The sequence below is a fragment of the Triticum urartu genome, chromosome 6A (genome assembly GCF_056163025.1).
Source record: "Triticum urartu cultivar PI428250 chromosome 6A, HENAU_Tu73, whole genome shotgun sequence".
In the NCBI taxonomy this organism is placed as follows: Eukaryota; Viridiplantae; Streptophyta; class Magnoliopsida; order Poales; family Poaceae; genus Triticum; species Triticum urartu.
The window spans coordinates 575,436,917-575,461,215 of record NC_141878.1 but is presented as its reverse complement, the minus strand read 5'-3'; the positions used below and the strand labels follow the sequence as shown (position 1 = coordinate 575,461,215).

The 24,299-nt window shown below is 46.3% G+C and overlaps 1 protein-coding gene across 2 annotated transcripts; it reads left to right on the top strand.

The window, feature by feature from the left end:
- The first annotated feature begins 2,912 nt into the window (after positions 1-2,912).
- On the top strand, positions 2,913-7,463 carry LOC125515241 (Mannose-P-dolichol utilization defect 1 protein). 2 transcript variants are annotated; one of them, XM_087528928.1, is made up of 9 exons: positions 2,913-3,187; positions 3,304-3,488; positions 5,453-5,606; positions 5,731-5,803; positions 5,963-6,029; positions 6,119-6,178; positions 6,393-6,453; positions 6,726-6,767; positions 7,048-7,463. In XM_087528928.1, exons 2-9 carry the CDS (start codon positions 3,336-3,338, stop codon positions 7,149-7,151), a joined length of 714 nt encoding a protein of 237 aa, XP_087385054.1. In that variant the 5' UTR covers positions 2,913-3,187; positions 3,304-3,335; the 3' UTR covers positions 7,152-7,463. The 2 variants fall into 2 exon arrangements, with proteins under 2 accessions (XP_087385054.1, XP_087385053.1); XM_087528927.1 differs by lacking the exons at positions 2,913-3,187; positions 3,304-3,488 and adding an exon at positions 3,613-4,359.
- The last annotated feature ends 16,836 nt before the right edge of the window (positions 7,464-24,299 follow it).

Here is a 24,299-nt window from a genome sequence, read left to right as displayed (position 1 = left end):
TAGCCTTGTACTTTTCTATCATACCATCAGGCCTAAGTTTCTATTTGAACAACCACTTACATCCCAATGGTTTGCAACCATAGGGACATTCAGTGTTTTCCCATGTCCCGCTAACCATGACGGAATCCATCTAGCTATGGACCACATCATTCCAGTAGTCCGCATCCGGAGATGCCTAAGCTTCTAGAATAGAAGTGAGAATATCATCGACGAGGTACACAAGAAAATCATTACCAAAGGGCTTTGTAGTCCTCTGATCTTGCCCCTACCAGGAGCTTCCTCATCATCCACCACATGATTTTCATCATGTGCTCGTTCATAATATTCCATAGGAATGGCATGCTTGGGGGTCTCCTCAGATTCCTGTTTAGAAGTGATTTTCATATCTCTCATAGGAAAATATCCTCAAAGGATGTACCATTTTTAGACTCCATAATCATACTGACCTTCAAGTCAAGTACCTCAGACTTCACCACTAGAAATCTATAGCCAACGCTTTGGTCCAAGCTTATGCTTTCTGGGGCTCGACACATTGACTTTCGCTAAACAACCCCAAGTGTGTAAGTAAGAGAGTGTATTTCTTCTCATGTCCCATTATTCATAGGGAGTTATCTCATTCTCTTTTGTGGGAACCTTGATGATTCTGAAGAACTTATTGAAATAGGAAACTTCAGTTCCACTTTTGGTAGATCCTAAGATGCTCTTGGACTTCATCAACATATGGTGTGATAATCCAAGACCCCCTATGATCTCAAGATTCCTCCCGGGCCAAAGCATATGATCATTATCGCTCAAGATTAACGGTCTACATATCACAGACGTAATGCTTACGTGGGATTATGCCATGAATGATCATAATTAGAACTATGCACAATTTTGTCAATTGCTCAACAGTAATTTGTTTATCACACCATTTTTATGCTTTCGATAGAGATGCCACTAGTGAACTTATGGCCACCGGGTCTATTTTCCATTAATACAGAAAGTCTTCTACAATTGTTCTTTTTACTCTTTTACTTTTTGTCACTTTACCTATGTGACAGGAACTTCCTAGGGACTTGTTTCAATATCTTCTTTGCCTAGGGTGGTTTCTGTAATTTGGGACAGGTGTCCCGTGTGTGGATGTTTCCATAATGTTGTATTGTTTTCCTTGCTAATATAATCCAGATATGGCCTCTCGAAGAAAAAAGAACTGTGATCGCATCCTCTTTCAATGTATTATAGCAAGTTTTGCATGGAGTGTGATTAGGGAGGCTGCATGTTGTTCCTGGAACCCCGTGGTTTCCGTTAGTTCCATCATCTTGTCTAGGGTACGATATGCAAGGCCAGGAGGTTGACATGGTTCAGTTTTGTGGCGCTCGCCTAGGCATTATGGACATCATGCAATAAAGCATTGACGGAGGGCTAAATCTTCAAGCATCCAACGGATATTACATATAAATGGTTGTGTTCATGTAGCTATGAAGACCGCGGGACCGACAACGCATTGACATCGTCATTGACAAGCTTTGCTCTTGGTGCCACGATCTCCGTATCACTACTTGGCGACAAAACAATGGCCAGGCGAGCCTATCGCCAGGATGCAGACCATGGGGAAATGTGGCCCAGGAGCGACCCCTCTATTTTCGAACTATCTCTCATTTGGATTACTCGCGATGTGTCGCCTATGGCCCTCACAACGTCCAATAGTAGTGTGATGCACATGGCGCTTCATATTGGGCTGGCCCATGTAGCAGCGGGTGCTGTAGCAATTTCAAGCTACTATAGCGATACCCCTAAAAAAAAAAGCTACTATAGCGATTACATCTGATGTAGTATTCGGTACTGTAGCATCTGGTTTTTAGTTGGGTTTTTCAGTTTTGAACAGGAAATTTCTATATAATTTTTGTAAAACTTGAATATTTTTTGGAAAATAGGAACTTAGTTTGAAAACATGGACATTTTTTGAAACCAAGAACATATTTTCTGTTAGACACTCGATTCGTTTCCAAAAACATGTTTTTTTTTCGTTTATGAGAGACACTCGTGGAAGAAATAAAACAGAAAACACATCTTTTTTCGTTTCCGAGTGATACGTCGCGAAAGCACAACCGTGCCTCTCGCGGAAGCAAAATCGTCCTCTTACAGAAAAAATAGAAAACATATTTTTTTTCGTTTTCGAGAGGCACGGCCGTGCCTCGCGAAAACACAACCGTGCCTTTTTGTGGAAGCAAAATCGTGCCTCTCGCGGTAGGAAAAAAAATAGAAAACATGTTTTTTTGTTTCCAAGAGGCACGACCGTGTCTCTCGCAGAAGCAAAACCGTGCCTCTCGTGGAAGCAGAAAAAACATAAAACACTTTTTTTCATTTTCGAGAGGCACGTCGTGAAAGCACAACTGTGCCTCTCGCGGAAGGAAAACCGTGCCTCTCGCAGAAGGAAAAAAACAATAGAAAATTTGTTTTTTCCGTTTTCGAGAGGCACGGTCGTGCTTCTCGCGAAAGCAAAACCGTGCCTCTCGTGGAAGAAAAAAAAGAAAACATGTTTTTGTTTCGTTTTTCGAGAGGCATGGTTGTGCCTCTAGCAAAAGCAAAATCGTACCTCTCGTGAAAGCAAAAAAACCGTATTTTTCCATGCATTTTTTTTGAAAAACCAAAAAAGAAAACCCCCAAAAAACCCGTTTTAAAAGCCGAAAATGCATGAAAAAAAATCTGAAGGAAGCGCCCAGAGCGCGACACATGACGACATCTGAGAGCGCGTCAAATGGCGTTGATCATTGTGAGGCTTAACGCCTCCGTCTTAAAAAAAAGATTCCACCTCATGGCAGACCCATCCGACGGGATCTAATATCTGGTCCTCGGCGCAGCCCAGCCCACCACGCAACCATCCTCGGGCCGCCACTCTCGGCCCCTCGGCCCAGTTCAGAATATTTCCGGGGGCATCGCTGTTCCTCTCCCCTGCACGCCAACTCTCCCTCCCCCCTATCCTGCGCGGCCACGGCACCGGCACACGGAGCAGCAATCCAAGGGGGAAGAAGAGCCGTCGCCGGAGAAGACCAAGGGAAGAGCCGCCGCCGCCAGAACTAGCGTCACCGGTGCCTCGTCGCCCCTCCGGCCGGCCCTTCGTCGGCGCGCTGCCCTCCCCTCGGTCCGCTGCAGCCACCCTCCCCTCTCTTCTCTGCACCTTCAGCCGGGAGCCCATCCGGAGCAGGTCTGCGACCCTCACCCCTCTCCTGCCTCCTCCCTCACCCCCCCTCTCCCTCCTGACCGAAGCACCCTCTGCCTTGTTTTCTTCTGATCTTTGTACTGGATGATTACTGGCCGTAGATTGGATTTGGAGATTGGCGAATCTGGAGACGATGGAGCTGGAGATCCTGGGCATGAACTTCGGCTGCGTCCTCTCGGCGCTGTCGGACGCCAAGATCCCGGAGAAAGACTGCCTGCTCCCGCTCGTCTCCAAGCTCCTCGGCTACTGCATCGTGGCCGCCTCCACCACCGTCAAGCTCCCGCAGGTTCGTTCCCTTCTTGCCTGAACTTTCTTGGTGATTTCTCAAGATTACAGCATTGGTCACCCCTATTAGATTATTTTGCCATATGAATCCAAAGAAGCGCGTTCCGTGTGGCTGTTTTGTTTCGTTTGGTGGTGTGTGGGTGTGAGAGGATGTCAGGTTCTTTACGTGAGCATGGCGTGCGAAATTGCGCATAAATAAAGGGCTGTTTGTTTGGTAGCCTGGCCTTGTTGAATCCTTGGCACGGCATGGCAAGGCCCCTGTGCTAGATTGTGCATAAAACCAACGGAGCGAGAAGCCACCGGTGGAATTCTTTGTTTGTTTGCTCCATGGTTGTGTGATCCTTGTGATTGTTAGTGTGTAGGTTGGGGTTGTTGCAAATTCTCTCTAGCCCATGAGAAATATAATCCTCCACTCCCTGAGGCATTTGCAGGTCTCACTAAACAGCCGCTTGCTTGAATCTAGAAATTGATTAGCGAGCATGATTCCTGGCCGCCCCATGCTCTGCTCTGTCACCACCAATGGTGCATTCCAATCCTGGCCAGTTGATAGAAAAACATGCTCTACAGCCCCCACAGTTCTCATCCTAAAACTGTCAAGGGAACCTTCATCCTTGATGGCTTGCTGCGTGAGGAAGCCTTCAAAAGGAACCCAATTGCCGCCAGGTTTTCAAACTTTGGCGACCCTGGAGATGAGCAATGGAAGAAGATCAGCCAGTGGGACACCACTGAAAATCTTCAGTACGGATGTAGGGTACATCTGGTCAGCATCGCTGGACGCTAAGATCCCTTCCATGGACTCCCTGCTACCATTCTTGTCAACAGTCCTTGGATACTTCATCATTGCTGGATCTACTTTCATCAAGCTCCCTCAGGTGCCTGTATCTAGTGTCATAAATTAGAAACTAGTTTTAGTCGTGGGGACGTTTACATCTTCCCATGGCAGGTAGCTTGCTGTTTTGTGTTGTGTTGTCATGCTTAATTTTGGAAATGAATTAAAAGGTTAGGCAGGTCTGAGGTGTTGTTTGCCATTTTTGTTGTAGTTTGGCACGATTCTTGTTGTTTCATTGACCTAGTGTCCTCAACCCTTGCAATGCCAAAGATCGGTCACCAAACCTTGCCTTGAGGGGGTCAACAAAATGTATTTTTAGTTTATGAGTATTGCAGAAGTTCAGTGTGAGAGTTTGCTAATCAGAAAGGGTTGCAGGCTTTGTTGTGCTTCAGAAAGGGTTTATGAGTACACACACAACATGGATTATTACAATATCAGAAAGGGTTGCAGGCTTTGTTGCGCTTCAGAAAGGGTTTATGAGTACACACACAACATGGATTATTACAATATCAGAAAGGGTTGCAGGCTTTGTTGCGCTTCAGATGGATGATTGTAGACTGGTAGTAACCTGCCTGACAGATTTTTGTGTGCTTATTTAATCAACCAAGTGTTGCAGATAATCACACAGTATAGTATCTAGCAATGTTTTACTTTTTGAGTATCATGTCAAGATGTGTAGTGATCGAGATGTTCTTATAGCGTTTAGTGTATGGTGCTGAACTGCTGATGTAGTTGGTGCGACATGCTCAGCTATATTTGCATAAGTTTAAAGGTAGTCAATCTTAAAATGAGGATTTCAGTATATAGAAGCCTGTGGAATTATGAGGCTCATATAATGATTCGTTAGTCAATCTTCAACCTGTTGCGAAGATGAACACGATAACATGAGTTGTGGTCTTCACAAGAGAGGTGATTTAAGATAACATGTTGTAAACAAATATATCCTATAGAATAACATCCATGTCTTCATACTGAATGAATCTGCACCTGGCTGTTTCAGGAAATTGTATGTATAAGTGCAATAAGATTTCAATCACAAGTTTTTTTTTCTATTGATCATTTATGTAAATTTGCTTTGTTGTAGCGTAGACAGCCTTCTCTTTCGATGTTCTTTGGCTGAACTATTTTTATTGCAGATACTAAAGATTTTGAAGCATGGAAGTGTTAGAGGACTTAGTGTAGCCTCCTTTGAGCTTGAGCTCATTGGCTACACAATTGCTCTGGCATATTGTATTCATAAAGGACTGCCCTTTTCAGCTTATGGAGAGCTAGCTTTTCTGCTGATCCAAGGTTTGTCTTTGACCTAATGTCATAAATGGACAGTGGGTGAAGTAGCACTACTCTCTTTTCTATTTCTAAAGCTGCATAGAAACTATTTGCCAATCTTTTTAACCTACATCTGTTTCGCTTGTAGCAATTATCTTGATTGGAATCATTTACTATTACTCGCCACCAATGGGAAGCAAAACATGGATGAAAGCTTTGCTGTATCCTTTTTTCTCCAGGGATCTATTTTAGTTTTTCTTAGGTACCATCAGCAACAGTATGGAAATACAAATGGGAAATGTTGAGAAATCACTCAGTTTCAGTAACACTGCTGATTTCGTATTTATTTTACCTGCTTTCCCTAAACAATGGTTGTTTAGATATTGTGGCCTAGCTCCGACTGTTTTGGCTGGAAAAATTGATCCAGGTCTTTTTGAAATCCTTTATGTAAGTAACAAGTGGTCTTTTATTTTGTGTACACTCGAAAAGTTCTGTATGATCTCGTCTTCTGATTCTGGGACTTGTGCGTTTTGCAGGCTTCACAGCATGCCATCTTCTTTTGTGCTAGAGTACCGCAGATATGGAAAAATTTCACAGTACGGCCTTTATTTTCTGTTACATCTTGCTACACCTAGCTATATGATTGTTCAATATTTTTGTAGCAAGTTCTTTTCATCAATTGATAAAGGGATCACCGTATGTAGCTAACTAGCACTTTACTGTAACATTCTTTTAGTAGCACTGTTGCAGAACCTTTTTTTTATCTTAAGAGATGAGTTTGAATATAGACTGGTTGTTGGTGTTATGCAGAATAAGAGCACTGGCGAGCTGAGCTTCCTGACTTCTTTCATGAACTTCGCTGGTTCCCTCGGTGAGTTGGAATAGTTAACAATAAATTTTCAAGACTTCATTTTATTGACTTGCATTCCCTTCTCAGTCTGCTGTTACTGTCTAAAACTAAACAGTATTAGCACTGTTAATCTTTAATACATTATACTACAAAGAATATGGTTGATGACTTGAATCAGTTCATATTCTTATTTGGCGAAGTACTTTTGACCTTTAGTTTAGGTAAATATTGGTTTTGTTCATCAAGTTTTACTCATATGTGATGCTAATTCTTAATGCCCCTTTCTGTTGCAGTAAGAGTTTTTACCAGCATCCAGGAGAAGACTCCATTAAGTGGTATCCTTTGATTCTGATTATAGTTCATTACTAAACCGACTGTTTGTATTGTAGCTGTTTCTGATTTGCTTCTTGATTGAGTTAGGTTGCTGATCTGTTCATTCAAAGTCCTGTTAGTTTAAGTTGATTTGGAAAATGCATAGATGTTGTGGGTTATTGAAAGAATATGGTACTAGTTTCAGTGACACATACATACACTATGATTGGGATATGTCTATTTGATGCAGTATTTGTTCTCCCTTTGCTGTACTCCTCTGGACCCTCCTTGACTCCTGAAAAGTACTTATGGGCTCTGTAATCGGCATCGTAACAAACGGTACGATCTTGGGTCAGATAGCGATGTACCAAAAGCCCGTGCCGAAGAAAGGGAAGAAAGAAGAGTAATAAGGCGCGAGAGAAAGGACATGAGGTTCTTCTTGGTTGGTTTACAATTTTGCTCCAGGCTATTCTTGGAGCAAGATTGCGTCACTTACCTGCAGACCTCACGAAACAGTAGGCAGAGAATTCATGCAGACTTGTGTAACGATGAAAACAATAGGATATTTCTTTCTTTTTAATTTTTGCAAGTGCCGTAAAATGACTGTTTGTGTAGTTCGAATTGCCACCCTGTTTAGTTTACTCTGTGCAACTGTTTAATGATGCTAGAAAAATGTATATCCCTTTTTATGTTTGAATATTATTTGTTGTTTTTAGCAATTCTCTCCACTTTGGTGTTCACCGGCTATGTACCGTTGTTTCCTTTTCCAAGTAGTATAAATTCAGTGGTACAGTATAATATAGCTAGGTTTGTCATGTTCAAATCTTCGCTTGTAGAGGAATGCTCCCCAAGCAGCTCTGTCGATCAGGTCAGTTCAGGTGTGTCGGGCTTCTTTCTTCCAACTGATGAGATTCAGTGGTTCATCCCAAGTTTTTCTTTCTCCCAACGTCCAACCGCTCGCATCACCCCAAGATTTTCTTTCTCCAACTCAACTTATATGGATAGGATTTCATAAGGCCTACTAACAAGTAGGTTATCGTTTATATTTTTCAAAACTGTAGGTTGTCGTTTTTGGCTCATTGTATCTAACTCTTCTAAAAGCATCTCTAACCTATCCATTAATTCCTCGGAGTTAACCAAACCTAGCCGATATCTCAAACCGTTAGAGGAGTAAAGATTATAAGAGTCGGCCTCAAGAAGTAGCTACTCAACCGGTGTTTCACAAAGTAAAATTTCGACATCCTCCCTCACAAAGTAAAATTATAAAAGTCAGCCTCAAAAAGTAGCTACTCGCCTCAGCCCCCCTCTTTCTCTCTCTCTCTCGATCAGCCATCACCCTTGCTGCCTGCACCAAGGAGGAGGTTGGGAAAAAAACATGCTTCGAGCCGCCCCACCGTCAACCGAGGCCGGCAGCAAGGGCGGTGGCACAGGCACAGCGGCATGAGGACGACGGGTCGCCCTCCCCTGCTCCAGCCGGCGGCAAGCGAGCAAGGAAGCCCAGGTGGTAATTTCTTCAGAAGTAGTTTTGGTGCTGACTTGGCATGGGTTTGGTGTTGACTTGCATTCTTTTGACCGATCGTTGCCCAGGTGGCAATCTTCTTCTTCTTTCCCAATTTTTAACTGGGCCACGCATTTCGTTGAGCAGTTGGCGCCCGCCAAGCAACAGGAGAAGACTTGGAACTTGCGGCGGTGCAAGTACACGGTGCAGGCGGCCGGGGAGCTGCGGCACGGCGAGGATTGGCGATGACGCACGCGCGCACACACTCGCACAACACAGATGCACACGCACAACATAGGCTCATCGCATCTAACTCTTCTAAGAGCACCTCTAACCTATCCATTAATTCCTCATTTCGAGGAGTTAACAAAACCAAGCCGATCTCTCAAACCGTTAGAGGAGTAAAAATTATAAAAGTCGGCCTCAAGAAGCAGCTACTCAATCGGTGTCTCACAAAGTAAAATTTCGACAGCCTCCCTCACAAAGTAAAATTATAAGAGTCAACCTCAAAAAGCAGCTACTCGCCTCAGCCTCTCTCTCTCACCCAATCGGCCATCACCCTTGCTGCCCGCACCAAGGAGGAGGTTGGGAAAAAAACATGCTTCGAGCTGCCCCACCGTCAACCAAGGCCAACAGCAAGGGCGGTGGCACAGGCGCAGCGACCTGGGGACGACGGGTCACCCTCCCCTGCTCCAGCCGGCGGCAAGCGAGCAAGGAATCCCAGGTGGCAATTTCTTCAGAAGTAGTTTTGGTGCTGACTTGGCACGGGTTTTGTGTTGACTTGCATGCTTTTGACTGGTCGTTGCCCAGGTGGCAATCTTCTTCTTCTTTCCCAATTTTTAACTGGGACACACATTTCGTCGAGCAGTTGGCACGCGCCAAGCAACAGGAGAAGACTTGGAACTTGCGGCGGTGCAAGTACACGGTGCAGGCGGCCGGGGAGCTGCAGCACAGCGAGGATTGCCGATGACGCACGCGCGCACACACTCGCACATCAGATATGCACACGCACAACATAGACTCATCGTACCTAACTCTTCTAAGAGCATCTCTAACCTATTCATTAATTCCTTATTTTGAGGAGTTAACCAAACCTAGCCGATCTCTCAAACCGTTAGAGGAGTAAAAATTATAAGAGTCAGCCTCAAGAAGCAGCTACTCAACTGGTGTCTCACAATGTAAAATTTCGGCAGCCTCCCTCACGAAGTAAAATTATAAGAGTTAGCCTCAAAAAGTAGCTACTCGCCTCAGCCTTTCTCTCTCTCGCCCTACCGGCCATCACCCTTGCTGCCTGCACCAAGGAGGAGGTTGAAAAAAACATGCTTTGAGCTGCCCCGCCGTCAACCAAAGCCGGCAGCAAGGACAGTGGCACGGGCGCAGCGGCCTGGGGACGACGGGGTCGGCCTCCCCTGCTCCAGCCGGCGGAAAGCGAGCAAGGAAGCCCAGGTGGCAATTTCTTCAGAAATAGTTTTGGTGCCGACTTAGCACGGGTTTGGTGTTGACTTGCATGCTTTTGACTGGTCGTTGCCCAGGTGGCAATCTTCTTCTTTTTTCCCAATTTTTAACTGGGCTGCGCATTTCGTCGAGCAGTTGGCGCGCGCCAAGCAACAGGAGAAGACTTGGAACTTGCGACGGTGCAAGTACACGGTGCAGGCGGCCGGGGAGCTACGACAAAGCGGGGATTGCCGATGACGCACGCGCGCACACACTCGCACAACACAGATGCACACACACAACATAGGCACATCGTATCTAACTATTCTAAGAGCATCTCTAACCTATCCATTAATTCCTCATTTCGAACAATTAACCAAACCTAACCGATCTCTCAAACCGTTAGGGGAGTAAAAATTATAAGAGTCAGCCTCAAGAAGCAGCTAGTCAACCGATGTCTCACAAAGTAAAATTTCGACAGCCTCCCTCACAAAGTAAAATTATAAGAGTCAGCCTAAAAAAGCAGCTACTCGCCTCAGCCTCTCTCTCTTGCCCGATCGGCCATCACCCTTGCTGCCTGCACCAAGGAGGAGGTTGAAAACAAAAACATGCTTCAAGCCGCCCCACCGTCAACCAAGGCCGGCAGCAAGGGCGGTCGCACGGGCGCAGCGGCCTGGGGACGACGGGTCGCCCTCCCCTGCTCCAGCCGGCGGCAAGCGAACAAGGAAGCCCAGGTGGCAATTTCTTCAGAAGTAGTTTTGGTGCTGACTTGGCATGGGTTTGGTGTTGACTTGCATTTTTTGACTGGTCGTTGCCCAGATGGCAATCTTCTTCTTCTTTCCCAATTTTTAACTTACTCGCGCATTTCGTCGAGCAGTTGGCGCGCGCCAAGCAACAGGAGAAGACTTGGAACTTGCGGCGGTGCAAGTACACAGTGCAGGCAGCCGGGGAGTTGCGGCACGGCGAGGATTGCCGATGACGCACGCGCGCACACACTCGCACAACACAGATACACACGCACAACATAGGCTCATCGTATTTAACGCTTCTAAGAATAGTTCTAACCTATCCATTAATTTCTCATTTCGAGGAGTTAACCAAACCTAGCCGATCTCTCAAACCGTTAGAGTAAAAATTATAAGAGTCGGTCTCAAGAAGCAGCTACTCAACTAGTGTCTCACAAAGTAAAATTTCGACAACTTTTCTCACAAAGTAAAATTATAAGAGTCAGCCTAAATACGCAGCTACTCGCCCCAGCCTCTCTCTCTCGCCTGATCGGCCATCACCCTTGCTGCCTGCACCAAGGAGGAGGTTCGGAAAATAAACATGCTTCGAGCCGCCCCACTGTCAACCAATGCCGGCAGCAAGGGCGGTGGCACGGGCGCACCAGCCTGGGGACGACAGGTCGCCCTTCCCTGCTCCGACTGGCGGAAAGAGAGCAAGGAAGCCCAGGTGGCAATTTCTTCATAAGTAGTTTTGGTGCCGACTTGGCACGGGTTTGGTGTTGACTTGCATGCTTTTGACTGGTCATTGCCTAGGTAGCAATCTTCTTCTTCTTTCCCAATTTTTAACTGGGCCACGCACTTCGTCGAGCAGCTGGCGTGCGCCAAGCAACAGAAGAAGACTTGGAACTTGCGGCGGTGCAAGTACACGGTGCAGGTGGCTGGGGAGCTGCGGCACGGCGAGGATTGCTGATTACGCACGCGCGCACACACTCGCACAGCACAGATGCACACAACATAGGCGCGCGTTGGCAGAGAGAGAGCAGTGACGGGTGCTCCGGCGACGGCCAGAGCGGCCATTGCGCGAGATGGGAGTCGATTCGAGCGCGACGTCATCGACCCGTCATGCAGGGACGCTCATGTGAGAGAGCATATGTTGGTGCCGGTCTCGACTCCTGCTCGGGCCTCATGTCCACAAGTTCAGCTCGACGGCCCGCCCCACCGTCAACCAAGGCCGGCAGCAAGGGCAGTGGCACAGGCACAACGGCCTGGGGACGACGGGTCGCCCTCCCCTGCTCCAGCCGGCGGCAAGCGAGCAAGCCCAGGTGGCAATTTCTTCAGAAGTAGTTTTGGTGCTGACTTGGCACGGGTTTTGTGTTGACTTGCATGCTTTTGACTGGTCGTTGCCCAGGTGGCAATCTTCTTCTTCTTTCCCAATTTTTAACGACTGGTCGTTGCCCAGGTGGCAATCTTCTTCTTCTTTCCTAATTTTTAACTGGGACGTGCATTTCTCGAGCAGTTGGCACGCGCCAAGCAACAGGAGAAGACTTGGAACTTGCGGCGGTGCAAGTACACGGTGCAGGCGGCCGGGGAGCTGCAGCACAACGAGGCTTGCCAATGACGCACGCGCGCACACACTCGCACATCACATATGCACACGCACAACATAGACTCATTGTACCTAACTCTTCTAAGAGCATCTCTAACCTATCCATTAATTCCTTATTTCAAGGAGTTAACCAAGCCTAGCCGATCTCTCAAACCATTAAAATAAAAATTATAAGAGTCGGCCTCAAGAAGCAGCTACTCAACCGGTGTCTCACAAAGTAAAATTTTGACAACCTTCCTCACAAAGTAAAATTATAAGAGTCAGCCTCAAAAAGCAGCTACTCGCCTCAGCCCCCCTCTCTCTCGCCCGACCGGCCATCACCCTTGCTGCCTGCACCAAGGAGGAGGTTGAAAACAAAACATGATTCGAGCTGCCCCACCGTCAACCAAGGCCGACGGTAAGGGCGGTGGCACGGGCGCAGCGGCCTGGGGACGACGGGTCACCCTCCCCTGCTCCAGCCAGCGGAAAGCGAGCAAGGAAGCCCAGGTGGCAATTTCTTTAGAAGTAGTTTTGGTGCCGACTTGGCACAGGTTTGGTGTTGACTTGCATGCTTTTGACTGGTCATTGCCCAGGTGGCAATCTTCTTCTTCTTTCCTAATTTTTAACTGGGCCGCGCATTTCGTCGAGCAGTTGGCGCGCGCCAAGCAAGAGGAGAAGACTTGGAACTTGCGACGATGCAAGTACACGGTGCAGGCGGCCGGGGAGCTACGACAAAGCGGGGATTGCCGACGACGCACGTGCGCACACACTCACACAACACAGATGCACACACATAACATAGGCACATCGTATCTAACTATTCTAAGAGCATCTCTAACCTATCCATTAATTCCTCATTTCGAGGAGTTAACCAAACCTAGCCGATCTCTCAAACCGTTAGGGGAGTAAAAATTATAAGAGTCGGCCTCAAGAAGCAGCTACTCAACCGATGTCTCACAAAGTAAAATTTCGACAGCCTCCGTCACAAAGTAAAATTATAAGAGTCAGCCTAAAAAAGCAGCTACCCGCCTCAGCCTCTGTCTCTCGCCCGATCGGCCATCACCCTTGCTGCCTGCACGAAGGAGGAGGTTGAAAACAAAAACATGCTTCAAGCTGCCCCACCTTCAACCTAGGCCGGCAGCAAGGGCGGTCGCACGGGCGCAGCGGCCTGGGGACGACGGGTCGCCCTCCCCTGCTCCAGCCGGCGGCAAGCGAGCAAGGAAGCCCAGGTGGCAATTTCTCCAGAAGTAGTTTTGGTGCTGACTTGGCATGGGTTTGGTGTTGACTTGCATGCTTTTGATTGGTCGTTGCCCAAGTGGCAATCTTCTTCTTCTTTCCCAATTTTTAACTTGGTCGTGCATTTCGTCGAGCAGTTGGCGCGCGCCAAACAACAGGAGAAGACTTGAAACTTGCGGCGGTGCTAGTACACGGTGCAGGCGGCCGGGGAGTTGCGGCACGGCGAGGATTGCCGATGACGCACGCGCACACACACTCGCACAACACAGATGCACACGCACAACATAGGCTCATCGTATCTAACTCTTCTAAGAGCATTTCTAACCTATCCATTAATTCCTCATTTCGAGGAGTTAACCAAACCTAGCCGATCTCATAAACCGTTAGGGGAGTAAAAATTATAAGAGTCGGCCTCAAGAAGTAGCTACTCAACCGGTGTCTCACAAAGTAAAATTTCGACAGCTTTCCTCACAAAGTAAAATTATAAGAGTCAGCCTAAATAAGCAGCTACTCTCCCCAGCCGCTCTCTCTCGCCCGATCGGCGATCACCCTTGCTGCCTGCACCGAGGAGGAGGTTGAAAAAATAAACATGCTTCGAGCCGCCCCACCGTCAACCAAGGCCGGCAGCAAGGGCGGTGGCACGGGCGCAGTGGCCTGGGGACGACGGGTCGCCCTCCCCTGCTCCGACCGGCGGAAAGCGAGCAAGGAAGCCCAGGTGGCAATTTCTTCAGAAGTAGTTTTGCTGCCGACTTGGCACGGGTTTGGTATTGACTTGCATGCTTTTGACTGGTCATTGCCCAGATGGCAATCTTCTTCTTCTTTCCTATTTTTTAACTGGGCCGCACATTTCGTTGAGTAGTTGGCGTGCGCCAAGCAATAGAAAAAGACTTGGAACTTTCGGCCGGGGAGCTGCGGCATGACGAGGATTGCCGATGACGCACGCGCCCACACACTTGCACAGCACAGATGCACACCACATAGGCGTGCTTTGGCAGAGAGAGAGAGCAGCGACGGGTGCTCCGGCGACGGCCAGAGCGGCGATTGCGCGAGCTGGGAGTCGATTCGAGCGCGACGTCATCGACCCGGCATGCAGAGACGCTTATGTGAGAGAGCGCATGTTGGTGCCGGTCTCGACTCCTGTTCGGGCCTCTTGTCCAGCAGGTCAGCCACGGCGCGCCGGGCACAGGTTGCAGCTCGACGGCCCTTGCAAAACGGAGGCAAGTCACTCGTGTGCCAACGCCCAGCTCCTCCGGCCGCTCGAGCGCACCACCTCCGCCGCATGACCATCATGGACGAAGCTGTCGTGGTCCTCATCCGATCCCGCCGCGCTAGGCAGGAGTCGGGGACACTTGTGGATATAAAAAAATGACATGGGCTGTGACATGTCGGTCAAACCTAGGTGATGTGTCAAGTTTTGGCCAAAACCGTGTCCACTTCAGATTCTCAAAGCGGTATGAGAGACTAAACTAATCCTATTTTGAAAGCTTAAGAGACTAAGTTTCATGGTAGTGGAATTCAAAAAAATATACTTTTCCCTTTATAAAATACACCCAATGGGCATCTTATATTTTACTATAATTGTAAAAAAACTAGGAAGTACAATGGAAAGTCAAATTGGACACAAAACGACTGAAAATAAAACCAAATTATAACTAAAACCATACTAATCGTCTTCTAAAGTCGATTGTATGCCAACCGTTGCAGCTTGAAAATTGCACTGGACCGGTAGTAAGGGAAATGAACACTAACAAACACCCTTGCCAAACCTGTCTTTGAAGACCACAATAGTCACTCACCGCTTGGAACGAGATATAGTAAACGTTGCAGGAATATCGTTTGGGTCATCATCCCATGTAACTCAAGCTTGCAATCATTCACCACCAGTCCAAAGGGTTGGAGAAATCAGCCATCCCGTGGAACAAATCAAAGGAAGAGGTCGAAATCACAACACAAAGAGCCAACCAACTACTCCACTTGATTGACATGTCAACTGGGAAGATCTGGAGAGAGTCGACATGCTTTGAAAAATCTACCCTCATAGGTTTGTCTTTAGAGAAAAATTGGACACTGTCGAGGTAAGAAAAGACCGAAGAGATTTTATTTCAACATCCATCGCCATCACCACCACCTTGCGGATGGCAGAGAAACAAAACCTAAGTGAAACGAGGACATACACGAACTAAGAAAAAAATGAAAGGGGTGCGTCCCCACTCCCCCGGCCATTGATGAAGTTTGCGGACAGGGGAGATGAGGGGTCTGAGACGGTGGAGTGGAGGAGAGATTGGATGACGATTAGGGTTGGTAGCAGTTTGGGGAGAGGGTTGCTCCCATCATAATAAAGCCCTCAAAAGCTTTTGAGTGATGTGAAAAAAGAAGTCGGAACAAAAGGAAGAGTTTTTTCCCTTCTACGTGCCCACATATATTCCCCTTGAGGAATCTCTTTCCTCCTCCACAAGAAAAGCCCCTTCTCCTCCCGTTGACGCCACCGCCGCCCCACCCCATCTCCGATGGCCTTTGGGCCATGGAGGTATGGAGGATCTTGGCCCGCCGCCGACGGGAAGGACCCTGTTCGTTCTTGTTAGACTCAACGTCTTGATTGGGGCTGTGTGACGGCGGCGATGTCCCTTAGTAGGAATAAAGTATCTCATGTTCTATCCCCGTCCCCATGGTGCATCTAGCATCGTTGAAGGGCGTGTGGAGGTGTGTCTCCGTCGGATCTCGCGGGATTCGATTGGTGCTGGTGTTCGGTGGATCTGTTTGGATCCGGTCTTCGTTCGTCTTTGTTTGAGTGTTTACATGATCCTTCTGATCTATGACTTTTCTTCATCGACGATAGTTGCTGCTCTAGTGCGCTGATCCTATGGGGCCTTATCACGATGACTTTCCGACTGTCTAGTACAACAATGTTTGTCTCCGATGAGGGAGGGGCAATGATGGTGGCGCGCCTTCGGCTCGCTTTAGTTTTTGTAGTCGTCGCTAGGTGGTTCATGGATATGATTGTAATTTTATTACCTCTGTTGTTCTTTGTACTGCCATGATTGAAAATGAATAGATTAAAAGTTTCTCGCTAAAAACTTACTCTCTGTGTCCGTAATTACTTATCATAGAAATGGATATATCTAGACGTGTTTTTAGTTCTATATATATATATTTCTACCCATTTGTTTGACAAGTAATTTGGGACAGAGGAAGTATATTCCCCTTGGATTCCCTAAAAACAATATTCCCCTTGGGATCGGGGCCCTTCACCTCCCCACCCCAAACCTCCTCTTTCATCTCGGTGCTATAAAAAACCACCACCATCGATCTACTTGTTCCCTTCTACCACTCTTCCTGTCTTCCTCCCTCGCCGCTCCCGAATCCCTCGTGAAGACTCCTCCTGTATGATCGATGGTAGCGGCCAGCCAGGCCCGGTCCAATTGCATGGCCCTCTCTGTGATCTTCCACAGCTTTCTTGAACTGCATGCGCGCATGGATCTGCTTCGCTAGATCGCTTCGGCTTGCTAGCTGCACGATCGAGAGGCCGGCCGCGCAGTTCAATAAAGCTGTGGGAAGTCTCAGTGAGAGGCCAATTGTTCGGCGTAGATGCGTTTCGAGAGAGAGGCAATTCTCCTTCACATGAAGGTATGCCACCATGCAGAGATGCATGTAATTTCTCATTTAGTTATGGTGTCTAAATGTACATGCATGTGGCCGTTTCTTGCCATCTGCACTAATTCCCGACCAAATTTTATGGTTTTTCAACTTCCCAGTTTTGTTTCTTGACAGGTTTGTCGACTCCTAACTGTTGCATAGTAGTACTACTACTACGTAGTTCCTCAGGTTTCAGTTATGTTCCCTGCCATGTTTGGAGCAAATTCCCAAGTGTTTTGCCTCTTTAATCAACTGTAACCACTGGCAAATTCACCATACGCGTGTCTCTGTTTCCCCAAGAATAAAGAACCGTCATCTCGTTTCCACGGCCATGCTTCTCAATGCAATGCATGCTTGATTGTTAAGTTGCCATATTGCCATGTCACCGTCTCTACTGTCTTCAAGAAATGGTCTGCCTCCGTTTATAAAAGAACCGTCTTAAAGAAATGTTTAGCTAGTACTACTATATTTTTTAGCCTACAGCGGCACCCTAACTCTACAAGATGTATACCCGATGCCATAGTAAAAATCGAAGAGAAATAGTGGCTTCTCATTAGTTAGTCTGAAGATTTTTCTTCAGTTAAAGCTAATCTGAAGATAACTTCCGTTAGATATGAGAATGCAGCAGCCTGATCTGACTTGACGTGTTGCTGTGCGCACGACCAGGAGACCTTTTGGCCGTGAAAACGGGCGGAAGAGAAAAGACGCTGCACCGCACTGCAAAGGAGAGCATGCATACTGAGTTACTGACATTGCTACTACTCCATGAAACCTCAAATCACACCCGGCCAGTCCTTGTCTCCCTCTGCGCCCCAATTATACCTCTCTGACTTCTCGCGCCCTTGTACCAGATCGCCCCGGCCACTGCATGAGGTGACCATTATTCCTGCTGGAGGCAGACAGACATGAATGAATGAATTGCTCTCATGCATCACCTCACCTCACTTACCCCAAGCCAGCAGCAGCTAGTGTGTCTGCGTGTAGCTAGCTAGGTCAAGGTGTGATGGATGGATGGATGGATCCATGGGACTCAACAGTTCGGCACTGCACTGCACGCGGTCGCCATTGTTGCCGCTGCTGCAGCACCTAGCAGCTAGTAGCTTGGATTGAGTGTGGTATTGGGCAAGCGTGCACTGGCATGTGCATGGCTGCCTTTACCCTCAACAGTCGGCCTTCTTGGCAAGTTGTACGTGTCCTGTCTGTCTAGGATGCACGTACGCAAGCACGCACGACCGATCTTGATGGGGGAGAGGATGTAGTGTACGCGCCTGTGAGATCTGAGTGATCAGCCGACGTATATTTATGCCTCTGTGGATGGATGCATCTTGTCGCGCCCTCAATTCCATGTACAACAAACACCAAATCCATCCGGATAGAGCTGCAAGGAAGTCAGTGATTTTGTGTCGGTATGTTGTTTTTAGTTTCTCTTTTCCTTTTGAAAAAAAGGGGAATGCTCACCGCTACCTCTGCATGAAGTGATGCACATATCAAAAATCTTATTGACTATTCAATGATGTCGAGCAAAAACTATTCAAAAAAAAAAGCAAAGACTAACATCAATGCCAAACGGGTTGGCATAACTAAACAAAATATGACATTCCTAGACAAAGCCTTCACAGAGGAATCATCGCGCTACCGGAACGTTGACCAGTCCAACCAAGTCAAACACGATATTTTCATCTCTAGAGCCAAGCTTCGAGCCAACACATTCAACAAGAGCACGACGCCCGCACGCTGACGCCGACATTGCTTGATCTATCCGAACGGAAAATCGTGGGTTTTCACCCGAAGTACACACAAACTTGTAAGCGAACCCATCACAACCAACAACCCCACTGCCGGCCGACGACGTCTCGCTAGGTGGATCTGTTGAAGAAGATGCCGGATGCAGGTCAAAGCCCACGATGTCCTGCTTCCGGCCATTGCCACATCTCCTTTGTTCCACGTACTTAGACGGGGGAGAAAGGGACGCTTGAAGTGAAGCTAAGCTGGTTATCAGATATGGCCACCATTGAAGCCACCTCACATATCGCTGCCAGTGTAGCATGTCATGGATCTGCTCACCACGTCCCCGGAGCCACCACCCCGCCATCCTCCACCCGGGAAAATATCTGGTGCACTGGAGCTTGTGGTGCTACCGGTGCACCGAACTCACATTGTGCTCCTAAAATATCCAAAAAATTCTGAAAAATAATTAGCACACCCACACAACATCAATGTAGGTTGTCACAAAATTTCAAGTCAAAATTCGAAACATAACTCGAAAAACAAAAATCATAAATTCAACACTGAATAGTACGTGACAAAACTTTGGCTTTAGATTTGGCCCATTATCACATTGATATTAGATTTGTCATTTTTGTATCTCAAAAAATATTTCAAATTTTTATATGAAATTTTATGACATCATACATTGATGTTGCGTTAACTTGCTAGATTTTTTTTTCCAAATTTTTAAAATATTCTATGGCATCCGGTGCACCGATAACACCACAAGTACGGGTGCACGAGATACATTCCCCACCCTGCCTCATTTGGAAAAAAAAAATCCACCCTGCCTCATTTGACGTGGTCATCCCTCTAGGCAGGGTCATGCCGCCTAATCAAGCACGCGCCTTCCACGGACGTCACCGCCTGAACCTGCACAAGAACAAGATGCCGACGCATGTCGACGGGTGCCACAACTGTGCCGGCCACCAACGAGCCAGCGGAGAAAAAGCTTTGCCTTTTTCATTAATTAATAATTAAAAAGATTTTTGTTCGGCTGATTTATGAACAATCGAACAAAGACCTGGTACAAATAGAGCCAATCCCACATGAGTACCGAAATTCCATCGGTCAAGACCATTCTAGATGACAAAGCAATGGACGCAAACTACATGCACACACACAAAGCAATACGGAAATCCATTCCGTTGAACTTGCCGGACAATTACCTCTACTGGAAATCATTAATATATTTGTAGGGGCAAACGTCAATAATCCTACACCTACATGCAACCTATAGAAGTTTTACAGGTCTTCTCCTATGGCAGCGGAAGACCTAGGTAGGGCTGCAAGAAAAGCTCGAGCTCGTAACCCGCTCGAGATTGACTCATTTTTTGACTCGACTCGAAAAGAAACGAGCCGAGTTTGAACACTTTATGTAGTTCGATCGAGAAACGAGCCGATCCTGAGCAAATGTTGGCTCGCTCGACAGAATATCATTATGTTAAATGATCATGTCATATATTAAATTGAAATATAATAATTTATTACCATGTATGTTGTCCATAATTTTTCTCTATTTTATTTACAGTTTGTCTAATTCACATTTAGATATTTTCTAAGGATGTCACACATAAACTCCCATAAATAACACAACAATAAGGAACAAAAAAAAGCTGGAACAAAAAATAGACACAAACATAGTGGACATCAGGTTAGATGTGATATAACTATGTAACATCTACATGTGTTCTAGACAGACCTTTTTATTTACCAACTAACATGGAAACTTAACTAAGTGCAGAGAGGATTTAGGCATAATTATGGCACGTGGTCGACTATGTGTTAAATATCTTATATTTTTGGCAAAGGTTCCCAGCATATTCACCTTAATTTTTTTGTTTTTCATCCGTAGATTTATAATTCTTACCATCTCATTTAGCTCGAAACTAGCTCGAGATCAACTTGAGATTGTTACAAGTTGAGCATGAGTCATGTTCTGCAGCTTGATCATGAGCTTCACTCAGTTTGAGCTCGCTCGAATTTTCATATGAGTTGAGTTGAGCCAACTCCAACTCGCTCGAGCTCGACTCGTTTGCAGCCTAGGACGCTCTCATATAGGTGAGGGAGCCAACACATCACGAAAGCACATGTATTTCAATGTCTGATAACCCACAAGTGTAGGGGATCTATCATAGCTTTTTCGATATGTAAGAGTGTCAAACGCAACAAGAAGTTGAAGTAATTGGTTGATGGAACTTGTAAGAATTCACTGTAAAAGCTACAAAGAGTGTTTTTTTTGCGGGTGGCTGCAAAGAGCAATAATGCTACACCTACGAACGACACTTACGTAGCCTAAGTGATTTGCTAAGCGCTAATCAAAACTGCCGCTCTGAGTTCAAGGGTGGGCCCATGCCCCTAACTAATGACGAATTAAAAACTGCCAAATCATCAATTTCGTAAGGTACGTAAGAATCCCTACGTAGGTCTAGCATTACTCCTGCAAAGAGTGTTTGATGGCTTGTTTGATCACATGAGTAATTGCAACAAAGCATGTGGTAAGAAAAGTATAAAGATGCAGCAAGTGGCGCAATCCTTAATTGTACCTGAAGGAAATATGCCCTAGAGGCAATAATAAAGTTATTATTTATATTTCCTTATATCATGATAAATGTTTATTATCATGCTAGAATTGTATTAACCGGAAACTTGATACATGTGTGAATACATAGACAAAACAAAGTATCCCTAGTATGTCTCTACTTGACTAACTCATTAATCAAAGATGGTTAAGTTTCCTGACCATAGACATGTGTTGTCATTTGATGAACGGGATCACATCATTAAGAGAATGATGTGATGGACAAGACCCATCCGTTAGCTTAGCATAATGATCGTTAAGTTTTATTGCTATTGCTTTCTTCATGACTTACACATATTCCTTTGACTATGAGATTATGCAACTCCCGAATACCGGAGGAACACCTTGTGTGCTATCAAACGTCATAATGTAACTGGATGATTATAAATATGATCTACAGGTGTCTCCGAAGGTGTTTGTTGGGTTGGCATAGATCAAGATTAGGATTTGTCACTCTGAGTATCGGAGAGGTATCTCTGGGCCCTCTCGATAATGCACATCATGATAAGCCTTGCAAGCAATGTGACTAACTAGTTAGTTGCAGGATGATGTATTACGGAATGAGTAAAGAGACTTGCCGGTAACGAGATTGAACTAGGCATGAAGATACCGATGATCGAATCTCAGGCAAGTAACATACCGATGACAAAGGGAATGACGTATGTTGTCATTGCGGTTTGACCAATAAAAGATCTTCGTAGAATATGTAGGAACCAATATGAGCATCTAGATTTCGCTGTTGATTATTGATTAGAGATGTGTCTTGGTCATGTCTACATAGTTCTCGAACCTGTAGGGTCTGCACGCTTAACATTCTATGATGATTTGTATTATGAGTTATGTGTTTTAGTGTCCGAAGATTGTTCGGAGTCCTAGATGAGATCACGGACATGATGAGGAGTCTCGAAATGGTCGAGAGGTAAAGGCTGATATATTGGACGATGGTATTCGGACACCAAAATGGTTTCGGAGTGTTTCGGATATTTATCGGAGTACCGAGGGGTTACCGGAACCCCTCGGCGAAAGTAATGGGCCAACATGGGCCATAGGGGAGAGAGGGGGCAGCCCACAAGGGGTGGCGCCCCCATGGGAGTCCGAATTGGACAAGGGGAGGGGGCGCGGCCCCCCTTTCCTTCTCCATCTCCCTCTCCTTCCCTTTTCCCCCTCCGAAAGAAAGGAAGAGGGCGAGTCCAAGTCGTCCCCCCCATGGCGCGTCCCTAGGGCCGGCCTCCTCCATCTCCTCCTTTATATACAGGGATAGTGGGGCACCCCAAACATCAGTTGTTTCTTAGCCGTGTGCGGTGCCCCCTCCACAGTTTACTCCTCCGGTCATATTGTCGTAGTGCTTAGGCGAAGTCCTGCGCAGATCACATCACCATCACCGTCACCATGCCGTCGTGCTGACGAAACTCTCCCTCGACACTTTGCTGGATCAAGAGTATGAGGGACGTCATCGAGCTGAACGTGTGCTGAACTCGGAGGTGTCGTATGTTCGGTGCTTGATTGGTTGGATCGCGAAGACGTTCGACTACATCAACCACGTTATGTTAACGCTTCCGCTTTCGGTCTACGAGGGTACATTGACACACTCTCCCCCTCTCGTTGATATGCATCTCCTAGATAGATCTTGCATGATCGTAGGAATTTTTTTGAAATTGCATGCTACGTTCCCCAACAGTGGCATCCGAGGCAGGTCTCTGCGTAGATGATATGCACGAGTAGAACACAAAGAGTTGTAAGCAATCATAGTCATACTGCTTACCACCAACGTCTTATTTTGATTCGGCGGTTTTGTTGGATGAAGCGGACCGGGGCAACCTTACATGACCACGTTCATGAGACCGGTTCCACCGACAGACATGCAACTTGTTTTGCATAAAGGTGGCTGGCGGGTGTCTGTTTTTCCAACTTTAGTTGAATCGAATTTGACTACGGCCGGTCCTTGTTGAAGGTTAAAACAACACACTTGATGAAAAATCATTGTGGTTTTGATGCGTAGGTAAGAACGGTTCTTACTAGAAGCCCGTAGCAGCCACGTAAAACTTGCAACAACAAAGTAGAGGACGTCTAACTTGTTTTTGCAGGGCATGTTGTGATGTGATATGGTCAAGACATGATGTGATATATGTTATTGTATGAGATGATCATGTTTTGTAAAAGTTATCGGCAACGGGCAGGAGCCTTATGGTTGTCGCTTTATTGTATGAAATGCAATTGCCATGTAATTGCTTTACTTTATCACTATGCGTTAGCGATAGTTGTAGAAGCAATAGTTGGCGAGACGACAACGCCGCTAAGATGGAGATCAAGGTGTCAAGCCGGTGGCGATGGAGATCATGATGGTGCTTTGGAGATGGAGATCAAAGTCACAAGATGATGATGGCCATATCATGTCACATATTTTGATTGCATGTGATGTTTATCTTTTATGCATCTTATTTTGCTTAGTACGGCGGTAGCATTATAAGATGACCCCTCACTAAATTTCAAGGTATAAGTGTTCTCCCTGAGTATGCACCATTGCGATAGTTCGTCGTGCCGAGACACCACATGATGATCGGGTGTGATAAGCTCTACGTTCACATGCAACGGGTGCAAGACATTTTTGCACGTGCGGAATACTCGGGTTAAACTTGACACTACTAGGGAAAAGCCTAGCAGCAGCGCTGGTTTTGGGCCTCTCAGTAGCGCGGGGACCAGCGCTACTAATAAGGCACTACAGCTAACGTATAGCAGTAGCGCCTGTTGTCCCACGCTACTGCTATACATGAATAGCTGTAGCGCTCTTTAGAAAAGGGCGCTGCTGATATTATCTGCAACGCTGTTTACTGGGAAGCGCTACTGGTAAGGCAACGCTACTGCTAAATTCCCCCTCGCTACTACTAGTTTTATTAGTTTTTTTCCCTGCATATTTGTTTTGTATTTGAATAGGCTTTATACAATAATCTTTAGCATATCATACACATACAAATGTAATCATAGCATATACATACAATTAGTCTCATCAAATCATGTCATCATCATAATCATCATCCAACACAAAGTGGTCTCTCGTCATCATCTCGAAAATAGCGATACAAGTCTCGATTACTTGCA

Coding starts and splice junctions, on each gene's coding strand:
- LOC125515241 (XM_087528927.1), top strand. CDS start 3,967: ATGATTCCTGGCCGCCCCATGCTCTGCTCTGTCACCACCAATGGTGCA. Junction 4,360..5,452: donor CTTTCATCAAGCTCCCTCAG/GTGCCTGTATCT, acceptor TTTTTATTGCAG/ATACTAAAGATTTTGAAGCA. Junction 6,768..7,047: donor GGAGAAGACTCCATTAAGTG/GTATCCTTTGAT, acceptor ACTCCTGAAAAG/TACTTATGGGCTCTGTAATC.